Source organism: Solea solea, chromosome 1 (assembly GCF_958295425.1).
Source record: "Solea solea chromosome 1, fSolSol10.1, whole genome shotgun sequence".
NCBI classification, from domain to species: domain Eukaryota; kingdom Metazoa; phylum Chordata; class Actinopteri; order Pleuronectiformes; family Soleidae; genus Solea; species Solea solea.
The window spans coordinates 25,870,629-25,891,123 of NC_081134.1; the positions used below are offsets into that span (position 1 = coordinate 25,870,629).

General features: G+C 44.6%; 1 protein-coding gene across 1 annotated transcript in view; it reads left to right on the forward strand.

Moving 5' to 3' along the window:
- The window catches only part of LOC131470465 (collagen alpha-1(XXI) chain-like), a 29,872-nt gene that overhangs the window by 7,640 nt on the left and 1,737 nt on the right, over positions 1 to 20,495 (forward strand). Inside the window, exons 2-8 of the mRNA XM_058646348.1 lie at positions 4,419 to 4,583; positions 16,764 to 16,900; positions 17,278 to 17,397; positions 18,230 to 18,346; positions 18,430 to 18,616; positions 19,002 to 19,167; positions 19,244 to 19,466. Coding sequence (XP_058502331.1) covers positions 4,502 to 4,583; positions 16,764 to 16,900; positions 17,278 to 17,397; positions 18,230 to 18,346; positions 18,430 to 18,616; positions 19,002 to 19,167; positions 19,244 to 19,466 — 1,032 coding nt within the window. The 5' untranslated portion in view covers positions 4,419 to 4,501. The remainder of the gene's footprint in view (positions 1 to 4,418; positions 4,584 to 16,763; positions 16,901 to 17,277; positions 17,398 to 18,229; positions 18,347 to 18,429; positions 18,617 to 19,001; positions 19,168 to 19,243; positions 19,467 to 20,495) is intronic.

Sequence of the window (20,495 nt, forward strand, 5' to 3'; positions counted from 1 at the left end):
CTCTTTCTCCCGACCAAACTCAGAAAAAGTGTGATTGTCTAACTTTTTCTAACGGCGAACCTTTTGCCTATAGGCTTCAGGCACCAATTCAAATGCTCTAAGCACGGCAGCCTTGACTTTGTCATAATCAAGACTGTCAGCAGGTGATAATGATGTATATGCCTCCTGGGCTTTCCCAGTTAACACACATTGCAACAGTAACGGCCAAACCTTTTTGGGCCATTTCAAAGTGTCAGCCGTGCAATCGAACAGAACAAAGTGTTTATCAACATCTTTAGCATTAAATGGAGGAATCATACGAATACACTTGTTAACATCAAAATCAGCTTGTGCACCACTGCCATGGTGTGGGGGAGGGGCCTGGTTTAGCTCTAGCTCTTTTAAGCGTATTTCTCGTTTAGTCTGCTCTTCCAATTCCATCTGTTTAAACTTGAACTCCTGCTCTTTAAGCCTGGCTGCTGCCTCCCTCTCACTAGCTTTGTCCTGCAACTCAAGCCGCCGCAGCTCTAGCTCCAATTCCAACTTCCTAATGCTTTGATCAGGAAAGCCATGTTTTGTTGGCGAAACGGCCATGCCAGGGTCAGGCAAAGGATAGACCAATCAATTTCATTAATTAAGGTGGACAAAATAAATCCAAACCTTCAAAATTCCAAATGTGCACACCAACAAAATGTACCAAATTTCAATTAAAGTTAGGGAGAGAATGGGAGAAAATGTTTTGACGAGCCCCCATTATGTTACGGCCTCCAAACAATTAAATCAATCAATCAGTGGCTCAAATTGGAGACCTCAACATAAAAGGACACCAGAAAAATAGAATAATAGTTTTATTAACCAACTTTTCCCACAAGGAAATGAACATTCTTTAAGAAAACCATAACTGAAGTATAATATGAATAATTTACCAAATAAAGAAGTCAGCTGACCAAAAGAGACCTGGAGATGCCGGCCAAACTCAGCAAAATGGAGGGGGGACCAGGCCACCCCCTACAGGGACGTCGAAGCTGGCCCCCCGCCTGACAAAACCAAATTCTGAATTAAAACTAAGCGAAAACGTAGGACTGCCGGCCATCTCCAGGCCAAAATAAAATAACAACTAAATCAAAGATTACTGAAAGGAAAAGGTATTTAACAGTGTGGGACTAAGGTGCTGCTGGGTGTCAGTCTCGTGAGCAACTGAACTTGCTGGCTTTTATAGCAGGCTGGTAATTGGGCGGTAGTGATTCTGGATCTGCTGCAGGTGTGTCAGCCTGTGTGAGCCAGCCTGATAAGGAAGGAAAGACTTGGAGGTTTAGGCACAGCACAGTGATTAAATGAATATCTGAGTGAGTGAGTGATTGAGTGAGTGAGTGAGTGAGTGATTGATTGATTGCTTACCCTGCCTCTGGTATTATTTGCAGTGAGTTCACGTTTCCTCAGCTCGTGTGTGTCTTTATGTTTTTATTCAAAGCAGTTTGTGTTACATGTGTGATTGGTGCTATACAAATGAAGTTTGATGAACTCATTCATTGAATCAGTTATTTGTATTTAGATAGAATTCTAGGTAAAGGAAAAGAATCACAGTTCTTTGCTTCGGGCTGTTAGTAAAACTTGAACGTACTGTATGTTACATGTGGTTTGGTGAAACTGTGACCAATAAAGTTTCCACTCTACTGTTACAGTAACTGCTATCAGCCCTTTTAAAAAGACGTCCCCACAAAGAACCACGGTTTTCCCACATGTTAGAGAAGACGCGGTGGTTTCATGTAGAACATGATCCACAACTAACTACACTTTATCCACTTCAAGTAAACTGGTGACACACACTGACCACATTCTTCATACTGTGTGCACATGAATGTAGGATAGTGAGATGTCTTCATTCATTCATTCATTCATACATTTTAGACATTTGACATTATGTTACGATACATTTTTCCGTCTCATACTTCAGCTTTAATTATTATAATATCTTAGAATTTGTACTGAACACGTCAGTTTTTACCAGCTTAATTTATTTCGATAATTTTTCACAATGAAGTCTGTTGTTCAGCTGAAAGAAAATCAATGTTCATTGTTAAACCCACAGAGAGGCTGAGCGGACATTTACACAAAGACTGTGGTGACTGTTCTCTCTGCAGCTCACTGATCCTCCCCTGTCATTTCTGTCCTGTCCCCTCCCAGCATGCTCATGTTGTTATTTTCTCCAGCTCAATCTTGTGGTTGTGGAACCAAAATGAACACAGAACACACCACACACACACACACACACGCACACACGCAACATCAAAATAAAGTTATTTTAAAGGAGCAACAGAAAATGTACATATAGCACTTGCCTTAACGATGCAGCACTGGCCAAGGTACTGTTGAAAACAGGCTCTGTCAAGCAAAACTATCAAACCTAACTGTGGGAATGTTTGTGTGTATACAGCAGCAGAGCAGAGGTGGGCGGAGACAAGAACGTTCTTTTCGTCAAACTCCAGAACGCCCTGGACATTTCTGAGGAGTAGAATTCACTTCTGAAACTTTTAGAGGACGCTTCTTTGTCACAGTCACTCGTCTCACGTTACTGTTACAATGTTGCTGTTGCCTCCATCTGTCTCCACATCAAACAAATCTGTGCAAGATCTAAACACCACTATACTGTGACACAGAGACAGATGTGTGGAGCTGTAAATCAGCACTGACTGACAATAGTTTAAATGTAAAGGTTCAGTGCAACAAATGTACCTGCTGTCTTTTTTAGTTCCTACTCTGACGAGGTGATTGTTCTTATTTTCTTCAATTAAAGAAGAATAATAGGCAACTCTAGCTTTGTGTAGGGCTTTTTTGTAAGCTACAAAACCATCTTTCCAGGCTATGTAAAATTCCTCTAGGTTACTGGAACGCCATTTTTTTTCTTATCTATGTAACGCCTGTTTAAGAGCGCAAGTATCAGAGTTAAACCATGGTGCTCGTCTTATCTGATTCACCACTTTCTTTTTCAGAGGGGCAACGTAATCTAATGTAGTACGCAGTGAGGCGGCTGTACTATCAACAAGGTTATCTATGAGGGCGGGAGTACAATCACAAAAGGAACCTTCAGATGTACTGACATATGGCACCGAGTTAAATAAAGAGTTAATCTCTTTGAATGTATTAATATTATTATCAGACAGTATTTTTTATTTATGTTATTGTAGTTCATTATTGTACAATTAAATGTGAGTAAATAATGATCAGTAAGGAGAGGGTTTTGAGGAACTATGTTTAAGTTATCAATATCAATACCATAAGTTAAAACATGATCTTTTGGTGTGACTAAGGCAATGAGTTGGTTTATTAACGTGTTGAATAAAACCAATTGATTCCAACAGTGAGTTAAATGTGCAGCTAAGACTATCATGGTCAACATCTACATGGATGTTGAAATCCCCTACAATTATGATTTTATCTGTCTTAAGCACTAACTCAGAGAACTCTGATAGGAACTCTGAATAAGGTGCAGGTGGACGATAAACTATCATAATTGGTTTCTGTGATTTCTAGCTAGCATGAGAAAGATTAAGAATAAGGCTTTCAAACGATGAATATCCTGGTTTGGGTTTGGCTGCTACACCCTTGGCCTGAGCTTCTAGGAATATGGGTGTTAGCATGAGTGGGTGGAGTTGACTCATTTAGACTAACGTAATCTTCTTCATGTAACCAAGTTTCAGTTACACAGAATAAATCAATACAATTGTCAGAAATGAGATCATTTATTAAAACAGATTTTGAGGAGAGTGATCTTATACTTAATAGTCCACATTAAAAAGTGGTATTATTTAGTTTACGCAACTTATTTTTTAGTTAAGGATCACAAAAAAGTGATTTTTTATTTATTTTTTTGAAAACTTGGTATCAAAATTTTCAGAAAAATCTGGTCTACAAAGCTGTAAAAACCTCTTTAAAATGTGACAAACACAGCTCAAATAACAACTAAATGAATAACTACATGTCAAACTTCGTAAATACCAATTGGTGACTGCTGGAAAAGAAGCACAGAGAAGCATGAAAGACTGCAACTCTGTGTCCTGGTCTCAGCTCTGGATTGTCATGGGTTTCTAATAAAATGTCCTAAACATCTAGATAAGAGAGCTGCTCTGGACGCAGTCTCTCCTCATGAGACCAGGTTTCCCCCAGAAGTTTTGCCAGTTATCTATAAAACCAACTGTAGATCAAAGTTAAAAAATCTTAAACATGCGTTTATCTCCAACATTTAGCAAAGCAAATGTGTTGAACAGAGGAGTCTGGTGGATCTAGAGACAACACTGCTGAAAGCCGGCCATCGTCACCACGTTCACTGGTATTCTAGCATCATTTATTTATACATGTTACATTGTTGTTAGAAAAAAGAATCTCACACAGACCATGCATGAATACATGTGATTCAAACCTGTGAATTATTTGTGTTTCAGCCAGGTCACACTGGACACAGGTGGACACAGGTGGACACAGGTGGACCCCCCCTACACACACACAGACACACCCACACCAAGCCATGTTGCTCTGGTCAGTCTGGAGTGCAGTTTTACTTCTGACCTCAGTGGAGGCTGCAGAGGAGGACGATGATGTCAGAGCAGGTAGGAAAGACAAGTGTGTAGAACACATTGAATGCTTTACAGTCTTAACTTCAACCTGTCTCTCTCTCTCTCTCTCTCTCTCTCTGAGATGGTGGAGTGTGTGTGGAGCTGAGAGCGTGTTTGAGGTTTTTTGTGAGAAATTCCTTGAATTTACTTTTTGTTTTATGTGGTTTTTGTTTGTCTTGTGTTGTTAACAAAGTGTAGTTGTGTGTGTGTGTGTGTGTGTTGGGTGGGTGAGAGAGAGTTTGTGTCTGTGTGTTTGTGCTAACTCAGCACCATGCTGGTGTCTGGGGCCTCAGCGTCTGACTCGCCGTCATGCCGTTAAGCTGGTGGCCTCAGTGCTGTGGAGTGTGGAGGAGGCTGTCCTGGCTGTGGATGAGGTGGTGGGATATGAGTCTGTGAAATCGGCCTCTAGGATGATCGTTTTGTTTTAGATGCTACGGCTAAGGTTAGCGAGGTGGTGGAGAACGGTGTGGTCATTCAGGACACTTTCACCCCTGTTCTCCCTCTTGTTAACCCGGCAGTTAAAGTCGTCATCTTTAACGCTCCTCCGTTCATCAAAAATGAAAGTCTGATCAGAGAACTGTCCCGCTATGGTCAGATAGTGTCACAGATACAGATGGTGTCACTGGGCAGTAAATCAGCCAAACTTAAACACGTCATCAGTCACCGTAGACAGGTTTACATTAGGGATGCAACGATACCACTTTTTTCAAACCGATACGATACCGATACTTGGATCTGAGTACTTGCCGATACCGAGTACCGATGCCAATACTTCTACCATAAAAAAAGGGCAATTTACACACAGTCACACAGTCTCACACAGTCACAGTTACACAGAGTTACAGTCACACACAGTCACAGTTACACACAGTCACAGTCACACACATAGTCTCACACAGTTACAGTTACACACAGTAGCGTGGCGATGCTGTAGAGTGGGTTTTCCTCCACATCAGTGAATCTCTTCCTGACAGCTGCAGCCAAGGTTCCCTTCATTGCTTTGATCCCATGGTCCTCATCAGTCTCCCTTGTTAGAAATATGGGCAGCACAGTGACTGCTGGAATGACGTCTGCGGCCATGGCATCTGAAGGGCTAACTTTTCAAGTTAATTCCTCGAACAGACACAGAACAGATAGCACCTTCTCCAGCAGTGTCCACTGGTGAGCCATCAGAGTATCAGGGAGTCCACATTCAGACACGAATATTCCCAGATTCCCGTTTCTGCTCAACCAATGACTGTATCATATAATAGGTGCTATTCCAGCGGGTCTATACGTCTTGCTGGAGCCGCTTTGCAGGCTGATTGATCTCTAATTGAATGTCCTCGAGGCGGGAGTTGGCCAGAGTAGAATGTTTAAAATGCCCAACTTTGCGGCGAACTGCCACCCCATCGGTAACACTCCTCTGTGACAGAAGGCCCTTGTGAACCACCAGCTGGAGAGTGTGAGCAGTACAGGGTAGGCTGGGCAGCTCAGCATCACTCATGGCCTTTATCATATTTCTTGCGTTACATTACATTACATTACATTACATGTCATTTAGCAGACGCTTTTATCCAAAGTGACTTACAATAAGTGCATTTAAACATTTGGGTACAAATAAGAGCTAGAAGTAAGTAAGAGCTTCAAGTAAATCAAACTATGAAGTGCTAGTCGTAAGTGCGATGTATTTTTTTTTTTTTTTTTTGTCGTCGTCATCATCGTCTTAGTCGAGGTAGAGTCGGAAGAAATGTGTTTTAAGTCGGCGGCGGAAGATGTGGAGGCTTTTCGCTGTCCGGATGTCGATGGGGAGCTCGTTCCACCATTTGGGAGCGAGGACAGTGAACAATCTCGAGTTCTGTGAATGCCTCTGCGATCCTCTCAGTGAGGGGGCAGCGAGCCGGTTTGCCGATGCAGAGCGAAGTGGGCGGGCTGGGGTGTAGGTTTTGATCATGTCCTGGATATAGGCTGGACCGGATCCGTTTGTAGCATGGAACGCAAGCACTAGAGTCTTGAAGCGGATGCGAGCAGCTACAGGAAGCCAGTGAAGGGAGCGGAGGAGAGGTGTAGTGTGGGAGAATTTTGGTAAGTTGAAGACCAGTCGAGCTGCTGCATTCTGGACGAGTTGCAGGGGTCGTATGGCACACGCAGGGAGACCAGCCAGGAGGGAGTTGCAGTAATCCAAGCGTGAGATGACAAGAGCCTGGACCAGAACCTGTGCCGCCTTCTGGGTTAGAAGAGGCCGTATCCTTCTGATGTTGTACAACATGTATCTGCAAGATCGAGCTGTTGCAGCAATGTTGGCAGTGAGGGAGAGATGGTCATCAAGTGTCACACCCAGGTTCCTTGCGGTATGAGATGGAGTTACCACAGAGTTGTCGAGGGTGATGGTTAGGTCTGTGGTGGGAGAGCCCTTTCCTGGGAGAAAAAGAAACTCAGTCTTGTCGAGATTGAGTTTCAGGTGATGGTCAGACATCCACTGAGAGATGTCGGTCAGACAAGCGGAGATCCGTTCTGCTAGATGTGTGTCGGAGCTGGGAAAAGAGAGAATGAGTTGGGTGTCGTCGGCGTAGCTGTGATAGGAAAAACCATGAGAGAGAATAACAGAACCAAGAGAGTTGGTGTACAGAGAGAAGAGGAGAGGGCCCAAGACAGAACCCTGAGGGACCCCAGTAGCTAGAGGACAGGGTTCCGACACAGATCCTCTCCAGGTTACTCTGTATGTTCGGTTTTGAAGATAGGACGAGAGTAGGGTAAGTGCAGATCCTGAGACACCTAGTTCTTGAAGGGAGGAAATAAGGATCTGGTGGTTAACTGTGTCAAACGCTGCAGAAAGGTCCAAGAGGATGAGCACAGAGGAGAGAGAGGCAGCCCTGGCAGTGTGGAGTTGCTCAGTGACAGCAAGAAGTGCAGTTTCGGTCGAGTGACCTGCTTTAAAACCAGACTGAAGAGGATCAAGAAGGTTGTTCCGGTGAAGGTAGGAGGAGAGTTGATTAAAGATAGCACGCTCCAGAGTTTTGGAGAGAAAAGGAAGAAGAGAGACAAGTCTGTAGTTATTTACTTCAGACGGGTCAAGGGTGGGTTTTTTAAGGAGGGGGGTCACTCTGGCCTCTTTAAGAGAGTCCGGAAAGCAACCAGATGATAGAGATGTGTTAATGAGGTGGGTGAGGAAAGGAATAAGATCAGAAGCAATTGACTGAAGAAGGTGAGAGGGGATAGGGTCAAGGGGGCAGGAGGTGGGGCGGGCAGAGGTTATTAGGGAAAGAACTTGATCATGAGATAGAGGGGTGAAAGAGGATAGAGAAGGAGCTGAATTTGTGGTTGGTAGAGAGGTGAGATCAGGAGGTGGGGTTGAAAAAGAAGAGCGAATGTCATCTACTTTTTTTGTGAAGTGGTTGACAAAGTGAATTGGTAGAAGGGAGGAGGGAGGAGGGGGGGTGGGGGGATCAAGGAGGTTAGAGAAGATCGAGAAAAGTTTTTTGGGGTTAGAGAAAGAGGATTTAATTTTAGTCTGATAGAAAGATTGTTTGGCTGCAGAGATAGAGGCAGTGAAGGTGGAGAGAAGAGAGTGATAGGAAAGCAGGTCGTTAGGGTGTTTTGATTTCCTCCATTTCCTTTCTGCTGCCCGTATCGTGGCTCTCTCAGCACGCACTGAGTCAGACAACCACGGGGCTGGGGAGGACTTACGAACCCGCCGTGAAGTAAGAGGACAGAGAGAGTCAAGAGAGGAGGACAGAGTAGAGAGGAATGTGTCTGTGGCAGAGTTGGGATGCATGAGGGAGAAGGAGTCAGCTGAAGGAAGTGCTGATAGGACAGTTGAGGAGAGAGAGGAGGGAGAGAGAGAGCGAATATTACGACGGACAAGTGCAGTATCTGATGAGATGAGATCATCAGATTGGGAGAGTGGGAGAGAGTAGGATATGAAGAAATGATCAGAGACATGAAGTGGAGTTACCGTGAGGTCGGAGGTGGAGCAGTTTCTGGTGAAGATGAGGTCAAGGTGGTTGCCAGCTTTGTGAGTTGGTGGAGAAGGAGCAAGTGAGAGAGAAAGAGACGAAAGTAGAAGAAGTAGATCGGATGACTTCTCTGACTGGATGTTGAAGTCACCAAGAAGAACAAGTGGTGGGCCATTTTCTGGGATGTTTGAGAGGAGGACATCTAGTTCCTCCAAAAAGTGTCCCAGTGGGCCTGGTGGACGGTAGATGACAACAATGATTAGTTTGACTAGCTGACTGTCAGTTCCACAGGCCCCCTGCAACAAGGTGTTGGATGTGTGTGGAGCGGTTGGGATAGATAAGTGAGGACAGGTTACGGTGATGCTGTGAGTGATTGTGAGGTTTGTAGTATCTATGAGAGGAGACATGAACAGGAATGGAAAAAGGCACATATGTGAAAGGTAGAAAACACTTGCAGACAGTTGCGTTGTCTCGGAGCACACTTGCGTTGTCTCGGAGCACTACGTGGACGGAGTTCTTCGGTATGTCCCAGGTCTGGAGCATGCTATCGAAAGCACCTGCCATGGTTTGGCTGGTGTGCGAGCCCTGGAACGGCTTTGCATGTAGTGTGACTTGATGACAAACAAACCCCTCATCAATCCACTGCGCCGTTAAACTGAGCAGTGACATCGGGCACACACTGCTTGTCCAAATGTCCGTAGTGAAACTTAAGGCTGAAACCTCATTCACCAGGTTGCGCACGTGTTTTTTTACCTCGTCAAAAGGTTTTGGCACCATAACGTTCGTGATGTAGGGGCGGCTGGGAATCTCATATCGCGGCTCGAGTGTGCTGAGAAGACGGCGAAATCCTACATTTTCCACAACTGACAGTGGCTGGTCTTTTTTTTTTAACCCGCCAGTCTCACTCGCCTAACCCCACTGTTCCCCCACTGATCCGATCCTGTCCTGGGAGAGGTGAGGTGAAGCAGCAGGCAGTGGTCTGGGGCTGCTGCTGACGGGGACCCGCCGCGGGCTGCTCGATCCGGGTCCGGGAACGCTGCTGGCGGGGAGATGCTGGTGGCAGCTTGGTCCGAGGACACCGCTGGCAAGGATCCACCACGGCTCCAGATGTCGGAGGGCTCTGCTGGTGGGTCTTTGCCGGCTGCTGGTCTGGAGCCTCTCTGGTCACAGGAGGCTGGAAGTGAGAGACCCAGGAGAAGCCCCCCTCATGTTTGAAATGACACAGAAAAGTGAGGAGCACGGTGTTGGGGTGCTCAGAGAAAACACGGTGATTGATGAGGAAATGTTTAGTGATGATGATTTAAAAGTCACACAGAAAAGAAAAAGCACCAGATCAGGGAATAACATCACAAAAATCAGCAGGAGAGATTTAAAGCTCAATCAGGATGGAGACAGTGACTTTGTCCCATCACAGGAGTCACAGAATCTCTACACTGCGAGTCAAATGAAACAGTTTTTAGAGCAGACTAAAGGGCAAACGACTGTGGTGGAGGAGCATTTCCCTGATCTGAACCTGTTCCTGAGGTCAGCCAGATTTCTCACCAGGAAGTCTGGGATGGCAAACGATGTCCTGTCTGATCAGGAGATTTTTAGATTAAAAAAGACATCAGTAAAGTGGTAAAATCTGCTCCTCTTTTATTATGATTTGGTGTATTTTTTTCTTTTTATCTATGTGTGATTTTACTTTGAGTATTTTAAATCTGACCGAGCCAGAGCTGATTTTAAGAGAGCTGCTCTTTTTAAACTCATAGAGATTAAGAGAGTGGACATCATGTTTTTGCAAGAGACCAACAGCACTGCAGACAATGAGTGTGAATGGAGGCAGGCTTTTAATGGGGAGGTGATTTTAAGCCATAAATCCAGCCGTAGTGGGGGGTGGGGGGGGTGTTGGGAATTTATTTTCAAGGAATTTTTTACCCGTTTCTCTTGTTTCTGAAGAAATTATTCCAGGCGTGTTATTGAAAGTCAAAGCAACTTAAAATACTCAGCTTGTGTTTTTAAATGTCTATGGAGAGGATGGCATTTTTAAACATTTAAGAAGACACTGTTAAAGAGTGCAGTGATAATGATTTGATGTTTTTAACTGCACAAAAACAGGAATCCTTCAGAAGCCCACCCTGCTTCATCCAGCAGGATCACACAGCTCATACAAACACAGTAATCACAGACAATACACCTAGACTCATTCAAGAGAAAACCTTTTATCATTAGCTCGGCTGGACAGCCTTTATTGTTCTACACATCATTTACACAATATCATTGTGTAAATTTACACAATATTTTTAAAAGATGTCACATTCAGCCTGTGGGTTTTAGCGACCACCCTTTAGTCTCCTACTCCGTTTTTATTAAAAAACATTTGTTTAAAGAGCGCCTATTGGCATTTTAACACTGCACTTTTAAACAACCAGGCTTTTAGAACTGCTTTGAAGTATTTCTGGGAGAGCCATAGAGAGAGCAGGACTGCCTTTCCCAGCACTCTGCAGTGGTGGGATTTTGGCAAAGCTCAGATCCAGCAACTCTGCCAACAGTTCACTCGCAACCTCACGAGAGACTTAACCCGATCTTTAAAAAATCTGGAGTTTGAGGCAGAAAAACTGCAGTCCTTAGCAGAGTCCTCTTGAGGGCATTTAGACTACCTCAAACACAAAAGGTCACCCATAGCCAACCTGCTGGGTGTGTCAGCACAGGGGGCTCTGGTCAGGTCCAGGTTTCTAAATGTGGCTCAGATGGATGCCCCATCTTGATTCCTCTTTGGGATGGGGCAGAAAAATGGACAGAGGAAGATCAGTCACTGTTTACATACGGATAGTGGCTCTGAGATCTCAGACTCGTCTGAAATCAGAAAGTTTGCTGTCGGTTTCTATAGAAACCTCTTTAAGAGTGAATGGTCAGATAATCCAGAAGTGCACAGCAGCTTCCTTGCAGGTCTTCCTCAGCTAAACTCTAAAGCAAATTTGGAGCTGGGGGCAGTTTTAACACTGCAGGAGAAGAAGAAGGTTTGCTGATTAAGAACTAGAGGCCAGTGTCGCTGCTGTGCACAGATTATAAAATCCTTTCCAAAGCTCTGGCCTTCAGAGCTTTGGATGGTATCTATCATCCACCCTGACCAGACCTATTGTGTTCCCAGCAGGCTCAGAAGTGACAATGTCACTTTGATTCACAATGTTCTGGCAGTTTCCAGTGAATTGGGTTGTGATACTGGTCTGATTTCAACAGACCAGGAAAAGGCGTTTGACCGGATTGAACACCAGTACCTTTGGCGGACTTTAGCCGGGTTTGGCTTCAACCCTGAGTTCATTGCCAAGATCAGGGCTCTCTACAGCGGCATTGATAGTGTGCTGAAAATGAATGGCAGGCTGAGTGCTCCCTTTAACATGGGGAGGGGGGTGAGGCAGGGCTGCTCTCTCTCTGGTTATACTCCCTAGCCATCGAGCCTCTGCTGCATCAGCTACGGCAAACTGACAGGTGTGTCCCTCCCCAGTTGTCCGGTGTCTTTTAAAATGTCTGCCTATGCTGATGATCTCATTGTGTCAACTCACAAAAAGATATTGATGTTTTAATTGACACTGTTCATTTATTTGGTTTTATATCTTCTGCCAAGGTTAACTGGGGAAAAAGTGAGGCTGTGATGGTGGAAGAGAGGCTGGGGGACCAGCTCACCCTCCCTGCAGAGCTCACCTGGAAAAAAGGTGGGCTGAGGTATCTGGGAGTCTTCCTGGGGGACGAGACCAGCACAAAAAAAAACATTGACGAATTGGTGAAAGGACGGCTTAACAAGTGGAGGTGGCTCCTCCCAAAGATGTCGTACAGAGGCAGGGTCCTGATCACCAATGACATGGTCTCGTCCTCCCTGTGGCACAGGTTGGCTTGCATGGATCCTCCGGCCTCTCTCCTCTCCCAGATACAAAGGCTTTTAGTTGATTTTTTTTGGGACAGGATGCACTGGGTCCACCAGAGTGTCCTCTTCCTTCCAAAGGAGGAGGGGGGCAGGGCCTGGTTCATTTGGCAAGCAGGGGTGCTGCCTTTCGCCTGAAATTTATCCAGAGGTTGCTGAATGGACCAGAGGACATGGTGTGGAGTGCTCTAGCCTGCTGCATCCTGAAGTGTTTTAACAGCCTGTGTATGGATTTTAATTTGTTTTTAATGAACAGCACTCAGCTCAACAGGTCATCTCTTCCTAGTTTTTATAAAAGTGTTTTTACTGTGTGGAACCTGCTCAAAAACAGGCAGATTCTCTGCACTGGTTACTGCAGAAGCCGGTTCTCCACGGGACGGTGCTGGATTGTCCAGACTCTCCTTCTTTTCCCTGCTCCAGGCTGCAGGGGTCACTACTAGTGGTGCAACGGATGATCATCGATCCGCGATCCGTTCAGATCAATATCCGGTTATTGATTTATAAAAAAATAAAAGTTGTGCGCATGTTCAGTCCAGGAACGGAGGAGCTTGAACACCCTGTGTCATTTAAATCCCCTGTATGGGAGCATTTTGGCTTCCCTGTCAAATATAATGATGAAGGAAAGAGGTTAGTGGATAAAACCGTGACGGTGTGTAGGCACTGTGGCACAAGAAAGCCATATGACAGTGGAAACACATCAAGCATGGCCACGCATTTGAAGCGACATCACCCCGGTGTTTCACTGACAGGAGTGAAAACGAAGGCTGCTCAACAACTGCTTATCTTCCCTGGTGGTCTAGTGGTTAGGATTTGGCGCTCTCACCACCGCAGCCTGGGTTCGATTCCCAGTCAGAGAACAGTGTTTCTTTAATCTCGTTGTATAATGACAATAAAGGTGATTCTGATTCTGATCACCGCAGCATTTAAACAGCCCTTTGTTGCACAACCAGACCGGAGCTAAAGCCATCACAACCGCTATTGGTGTGTTTATACCGAATGAGGCCATATTCGGTTGTGCAAAGCGAGGGCTTTAAACACATGCTGAAAGTGCTTGAGCCACGTTATGACTTCAGAGAAAAGATTGTGCCAGACTTTTTTTGCTGATCCGGAAAATGATCCGATCCGTGACTCTGATCCGAGAAACGATCCGACCCCTGAGTTTCTTTGATCTGTTGAACCCCTAGTCACTACTCTGGGCCAGGTGGTTGTGCTGGCTGGGCCCCGGCTGGAGGAATCTGCTGGTCTGGCTTCGGGGTTTGGGTCTGGAGTACAGTAGACAGCAGTGGCCAAACAACTGCTGGATCACTGGAGAAAGAGACTGAGTGGACATGAGCTCCTGATGCTGGACACCTTCTCCTCAGGAGAAACCACAGCCAACACACAGGACTCCTTCCCCCTCATCCAGCTGACTCCAGACCTGATGGACTGTGCGGGTCCTCTTCTAGACCCTCAGGCCTCTCTGCAGGAGGCCTCATGAAAGACCTTCTACCACCTGATGGTAAAAACTTTGAACAGAGACTGAGTGGGCGCATCGACACTCCCTGGAGGAGTCACTTTGGCCTGGAGAGGTCAGGACCGGCCTGGAGGTCTGTGTACAAACCTCCACTGACAAAGAGACACGGGGACTTACAGTGGAGGATCCTCCACAGGACTGTTGCAGTGAACTCTTTTATTTCTTTGGTGAATGTGGAGGTGGAGGACAGATGAGAGGGAGACGGTGTTTCACTGTGTGTTATGGTTTGTCTGTACTGTTTCCAGTTACAAGAGTGGCAGAGGCTGCTCTGGACCATAATGAGGATAGTATTGATGATTCAATGGGTGAAATTATCAAATGTTCAATCAAGCGGAAAAACACTGAAACTAAAGTAACCACCACAAAAAATAAGAAAATGTCAAAAGAGAATTCACAGGTGTCCTCTGAGGGGTCAGAGGACAACACACAGGAAGACACACTGGGTGACACATTGGCGGACACACAGGAAGACACACTGGGTGACACATTGGAGGACACACAGGAAGACACACTGGATGACACACTGGGAGACACACAGAGCACACAGGGTGATGAGGAGGCGGCGGAGACACAGTGATTACTCCTTCTCTCATGTCAGAAAGTTTTTAGCTGACACAAAAGGAGAGAAAGGAGTGAACATTGAAGAGTTCTTCCCTGATCTGCGTCTCTTCAGTCAGTTAGTTAGTGAGGTCTCTGATGAAGAACAAAGAAGACCTTGGTCATCCTGTCTTTATCGAAACAGATCCTTCGGCTGAAATTTTTTTAAAGAAAAGTTTGACTCCAGCTAGAGAAGGAAAATAATGGATGACTGTGTTTATTTTTTCTATCTTTAGTTTGGTGAGTGTGTTTTTGTTTGTTTGCAGCTCTTTTTTAATCATGCGTGAAATCAAACTGGGCTCTTTAAACATTAACGGTGCTTGTCAGGACACAAAGAGAGCTGCACTTTTTAACTTAACAAACCAAACTACTGAATGTCACTTTTATTCAGGAGACACACAGCACCTCTGACAATGAGTGTGACTGGAGAAGGGAGTGGAATGGGGAGCTGGTTTTAAGTCACAGGGACAGTAACAGTGGGGGGGTCGGGATTCTCTTCTCCAGAGAATTCACACCTTTAGACAAGGTCATTCCAGGCCGACTTTTAAAAGTAACTGCTGAGTTTGAGAGGATGAAACTGGTTTTTATAAATGTATATGCTCCAGTTATTGCTCTGGAGAGACTGGTTTTTATAGACACACTGAACCAAACACTTCACAAGTGTTGCAGTGAGGAGTTTTTGTTTTTAGCTGGTGATTTTAACTGCACAGAGAACCCTGTCTTAGACAGGAACCACGGGGAACCTCACACTGCTTCTAAAAACGCTGTCCAGAGTACAGGCCGCTCTGGTGGACTTCTTCTGGTACCACCGGCACTGTGTCCCCCAGCGCGTCCTATTTCTCCCCAAAGATGAGGGGGGCCAAGGACTCGTACATCTGGCCAGCAGGAGAGCAGCCTTCAGACTCCAGCACATCCGGTGCTTTTTAACTGGACCCTCGGATTTGGTCTGGAGGCCAGTGGCTCGCGCCATACTGGAGCGGTGTGGTGGACCGGGTCTGGCAGACTCTCTGTTTTTAATGGATTTACGTGGACTTAACCTGGATAATTTCCCCACCTTTTATAGAGGACTCTTCAAAGTGTGGGGACTCTTCTGTAAGAAAAGATGGCGCTGCGACTCTCTTTTCTGGCTCCTGAAAGAACCAGTGACTCACGGGACACGGTTCCACTGCGTCGCAGGACCGTCCTTTCTCCAGAAACGACGCGATGCCAGGGTCCTGACCCTGGGCCGTGTGGTTCAGGTGTGCGGACCTCATTTGGACAATGCTGCTGCTCTGGTCCAGTGTCTGGGGACCAGGTCAGTCAGCAGCTGAACTCTGAACTGACTCTTTTAAAGAACTATTGTGACGGCTCAGCTCAGCCTGATCCCACTGACTCTTTCCCCAACATGAACATCACTCCTTTTGAAAGTGACTCTGGTTTTTATTTGAAAGTGAATGATTTTATTGATTATGGTTTGTGGAACATGACGGGAAAGACAATGTATTACTTAGTTTTAAAAGCACTACTGCAGAGCAAGCTCAGGGACAGAGTGGACACTCCTTGGAGGACTCACCTGTCCCTCATAACAGCTCAGAAGCCTGAGTGGAAGGCTCTGTATAAGCCACCGCTAACCAAGAAAGCCGGAGACCTACAGTGGAGGCTTCTCCATGGTGCGGTGGCTGTAAATGCTTTTATCTCTGTTGTAAATCCAAATGTCACTGATTCATGTCCTTTCTGTTCACTCAGAGAAACTATCGTTAGATTAAGTCCTCTGTTTCACTTTCTGTTTCAGGTTTTTTCGTTGTTTAATGAGACGTTTTCTCACTCTGTTTTTATTCTTGGTTACAAGTATGACAGGAAAAAGAAAACTCACTGTCAGTTATTTAATTTTTTAATCGGCCAGTCAAAGATGGCCGTTTATATAACCAGGAGAAATAGAGTGGAGAACAGTGTGGACGTGGACTTTTTATTGGTTAACAAATAATTTGGGGGATTTTTTGCAAGTGTGGGGGGAGAATGGAGTTTTATGTTCTTTGAAAGATGATGATTTAGATTTCGGTCAAATCCTGAGTTGATTATTTTACGTTTGTTCAATTTCTTCCTCTGTTTTTTTTCTCCTCCAGAGCCAAAAATGTAAAGGGTAACATGCTCTATTGCAAATAAAGGAGACTTAAAAATCTAAATCTCTCTCTCTCTCTTTCTCTCTGTCTCACTCTGTGTGTGTGTGTGTGTATTTGTGTGTGTGTGTGTAGGCTGCAGCACTGCTGTTAATGACCTGGTGTACATCGTCGACGGCTCATGGAGCGTCGGCTTTGCTGACTTTGACACGGCGAAGCAGTGGCTCATCAACATCACCAGCCAGTTTGACATCAGCTCCCACTACACACAGGTTAATGCCATCACTATTATAGTTGTATTTAGTCTGCAGACGTCTGTATGGAGCACACGTTATACTTATTTCGTGGCCACAAAATAATATCTTGTGCACACGTTATAGCTATTTCGTGGGCACAATTTATTATTTATTTTTAGCATGTCATGTCCGGGGCTCCGTACATTTGTTTAGTTAGGGCTGTGATTTCCTGTATGTCTTAAATGAAGTTTAAATGAATGTAATGTACAGAACCAGATTAACCATGGGCTGTTGTTTCATGGAAAAAAACAATAACTGTGCAGTTTTAACTTTAATTTAATTTAATTTAAATCCAAGTGACCTTTTTTTTCAGACGTATATATGATTGAAAGCCTTTTCCTGTGCATGTGCAGGTGTGTGTGATCCAGTACAGTGACACACCTCGTCTGGAGATTCCACTTGGGAAACACCAGAGTGGAGCAGAGCTGATCCAGGCCATACAGAGCATCACTTACCTGGGAGGAAACACACAGGTGAGCCTGCAGTGACTGCCCGAGAAACACAGTGTTGTGCAGACAAAGTCTTTATATGTAATGATCACAGTTTCATTTCATCTGTCACGCTATTTACAAAACACCATGTATGTGTGTGTGATTGTGCTGCACCTCAGACCCGACACTTCACTTCTGTAACTTTTCCTGAGACAGTTTGAGTCATTCTACATCCTGTTTGCAGCTGTTTGACCTCTTGACCTCTTTGCCTCTGACACTCAATCTAAAACAAAGCACTTCCTTTGTGCAGCATGGGATTGTCACCATGCAAATTAAGACTGTAACACTGGTAAACTGAGAAACACAGTGACAGAAACATGGTCTGCATTGGTTCCTTTTTGTCAAAATGAAATGATTATTATCAGTATAATGATTACACTGTGCAGAGATATAATAACATCATTGGACTGATGTTCTCATCGCTCTCGTCGACTGGTGCAGTGACATGTGACATTTGCTCTTAAAACATACAATTAAATGTCCTGTAAAGTCTTCACTACATAGAAAACGTCACTATGTCTAAAAACAAGAAGGTAATGAAGTTGTTTGGTTGTGGACAGACAGACAGACCACAGTCCAGCACAGCAGGTGCATCTGCAGCAACATGACCACACAGCAGCACAATAAACATGTCTGTATACCACACACTCCTTCCTCTTTATAGTTTACACTTTTTATACTTTGGTAAACCAACCTTTTCTGTGTGGATATATTTCATTTAATTTTCCCTCTGTGACGCAGTGGTCGGTGGATGAGAACTGTTGAACAGAGCAGTTCACACATGTGATCCTGGTGTTTTTTTTTTTACTTTTAGACGGGAAGGGCCATCAAGTTCGCCGTGGACCACGTCTTCTCCTCGTCGCAGCGAGTCAGCCAAGTGAAGAACCGCATCGCTGTGGTGGTCACTGACGGCAAATCTCAGGACGACGTGGTAAATGTCACAGTAAAACATTCCCAGTGTGTGATAACGCTGTTGTTGTTGTTGTATGACTGTTTCTCACTGTGTTTGTGTAGGTGGATGCCAGTATGGAGGCTCGAGCTCAGGGCATCACTGTATTTGCTGTTGGAGTTGGAAGTGAGATCACCACTTCAGAGCTGGTGTCCATCGCTAATAAACCCTCGTCCACCTACGTCCTGTATGCTGAGGATTACACCACCATCGACCGCATCCGCGACTCTATGAAGCAGAAGCTCTGTGAAGGTACAGAACAACCAAATCCACCATTTAACTTGTCATTTATTCAATTACCAGCATAATATCAAACATAAATGACTACTACTTAAAATAAGGTTTACTCTTAAACTGTGAAAAATAAACTGCTATGGTTATTTTGTAGACATACTGATGTCCTTGGTTAAGACACACATTACCTAATGGATACTGTATAAATGTGTGTGTGAATGTGTGTGAACTGGTGAATGTAGTAATATTGTTTCTTTGTTTCCTCTTTATCTTGTGTGTGTATGTGTGTGTGTGTCCTCATTCAATAAAGATCAATTCAACACCAAATCAAAGAAGTTGATCCTTTTTTGTCACTTTTTCTTTATAATGTTTGAGGATTTCCGACGTTTGCTGTCTTTTTCAGAGTCCGTGTGTCCGACCAGAATCCCGGTGGCGTCTCGTGATGAGAAAGGCTTTGAGCTGATGTTGGGTCTGAAGATTCAAATGAAGGCTCAGAAGATCGCAGGCTCTCTGGTTTCTGAGACAGCGTATGATCTGACTGCGTCCACTGACATCACTGAAAACACCAGGTACTTCTTAACTAGCTAATATTTCATTTCTTCAATTATTGGTGATATTAATTATATAACTTCATGTTTATACCAGGGAGATTTTCCCAGAAGGCCTCCCTCCATCCTATGTTTTTGTAGCCACCCTGCGATTAAAGGGCTCTTCTGCCAAACTGCCTTTTGACCTTTGGAGGGTGCTGTCAAAGGACGGCGAGATCCAGGCTGCGGTGACACTCAATGGGAAAGACAAAAGCGTCTCCTTCACCACCACTAATATACATGCCAAAGAGCAAAGAGTTGACTTTAAAACTGGATTTCAGGTCAGTGTTAGAGAGTTTGCATGATGGTTTCATTAAGATTTAATCTCTCTGTCTATTAGTTTGTATGAAATAAGTCAAAAATAAACACAATGGCATATTTATGTTCACATCAGACAAAGTATGTATTACCCTGAATCACCTCATCTGTCTTTACCTGCACAGAGAGCTGATGTACTTCTGCTGACTATGTTTACTACGTTTATGTTTAAGAGTACAGAAAATACAGAAAATAGTAGAAAAGAAAAACTGATGATGAGATAATTAGTTTTGTTTGTCTTTTTGATGCCAGTGAATGTATATGAGTTTATATATTTATATGTATGTATATATATGTATATGTATATATATGCCAAGGCGCGGCACGGCACGACACGATTAGGTTGCATCTCTACTACAAAAAAGTACCTACTTAACGTGGGCGGAGTCATCACTGCACGGCTGAGTGAGACTGCGGTGACTTTTATACGTTTTATACGCACACACACACACACACACACGAGTGACTAGTGACTTTACACCAAACTTCTGTAGTTGTTGGAGATTAACCCACGTTTTTAGGATTGTTAAGTTGTTTTAACTTATCTACAATTCGGCACTGTTCAGTTTGATTTCTGTCTACACGTCTCCGGAGTACAGCCTCCTACTCCACAGACTACAGCTGCAGCGGTCTGTGATGCCGCTCACAGTCGCCGGCGATGTCCCTAAATACACCACTCCACTTTAAAAGACTCCTGTAAAATATAGAGGTTTCCCTGGTAGTTGTTGGAGATTAACCCACGTTTTTAGGATTGTTAAGTAGTTTTAAGTGATCTACAGTTCAGCGCTGTTCGGCTTGATTTGTGTGTGGGACGTCTCTTCCTGTGAAGGGACTCTGGCCAGTCAGCGGCCGGCAGTCTGACCAATCAATGCATAGTACCTACTTAAGCATGCTTGGAACCTCGCCTGAGCAGGTTCTAAAAATAGTACCTGGTACCAGGTACTAGGCTAGTGGAAAGGCTACTTAAACCGTGGCGTGGCGTGGCGTGTTGT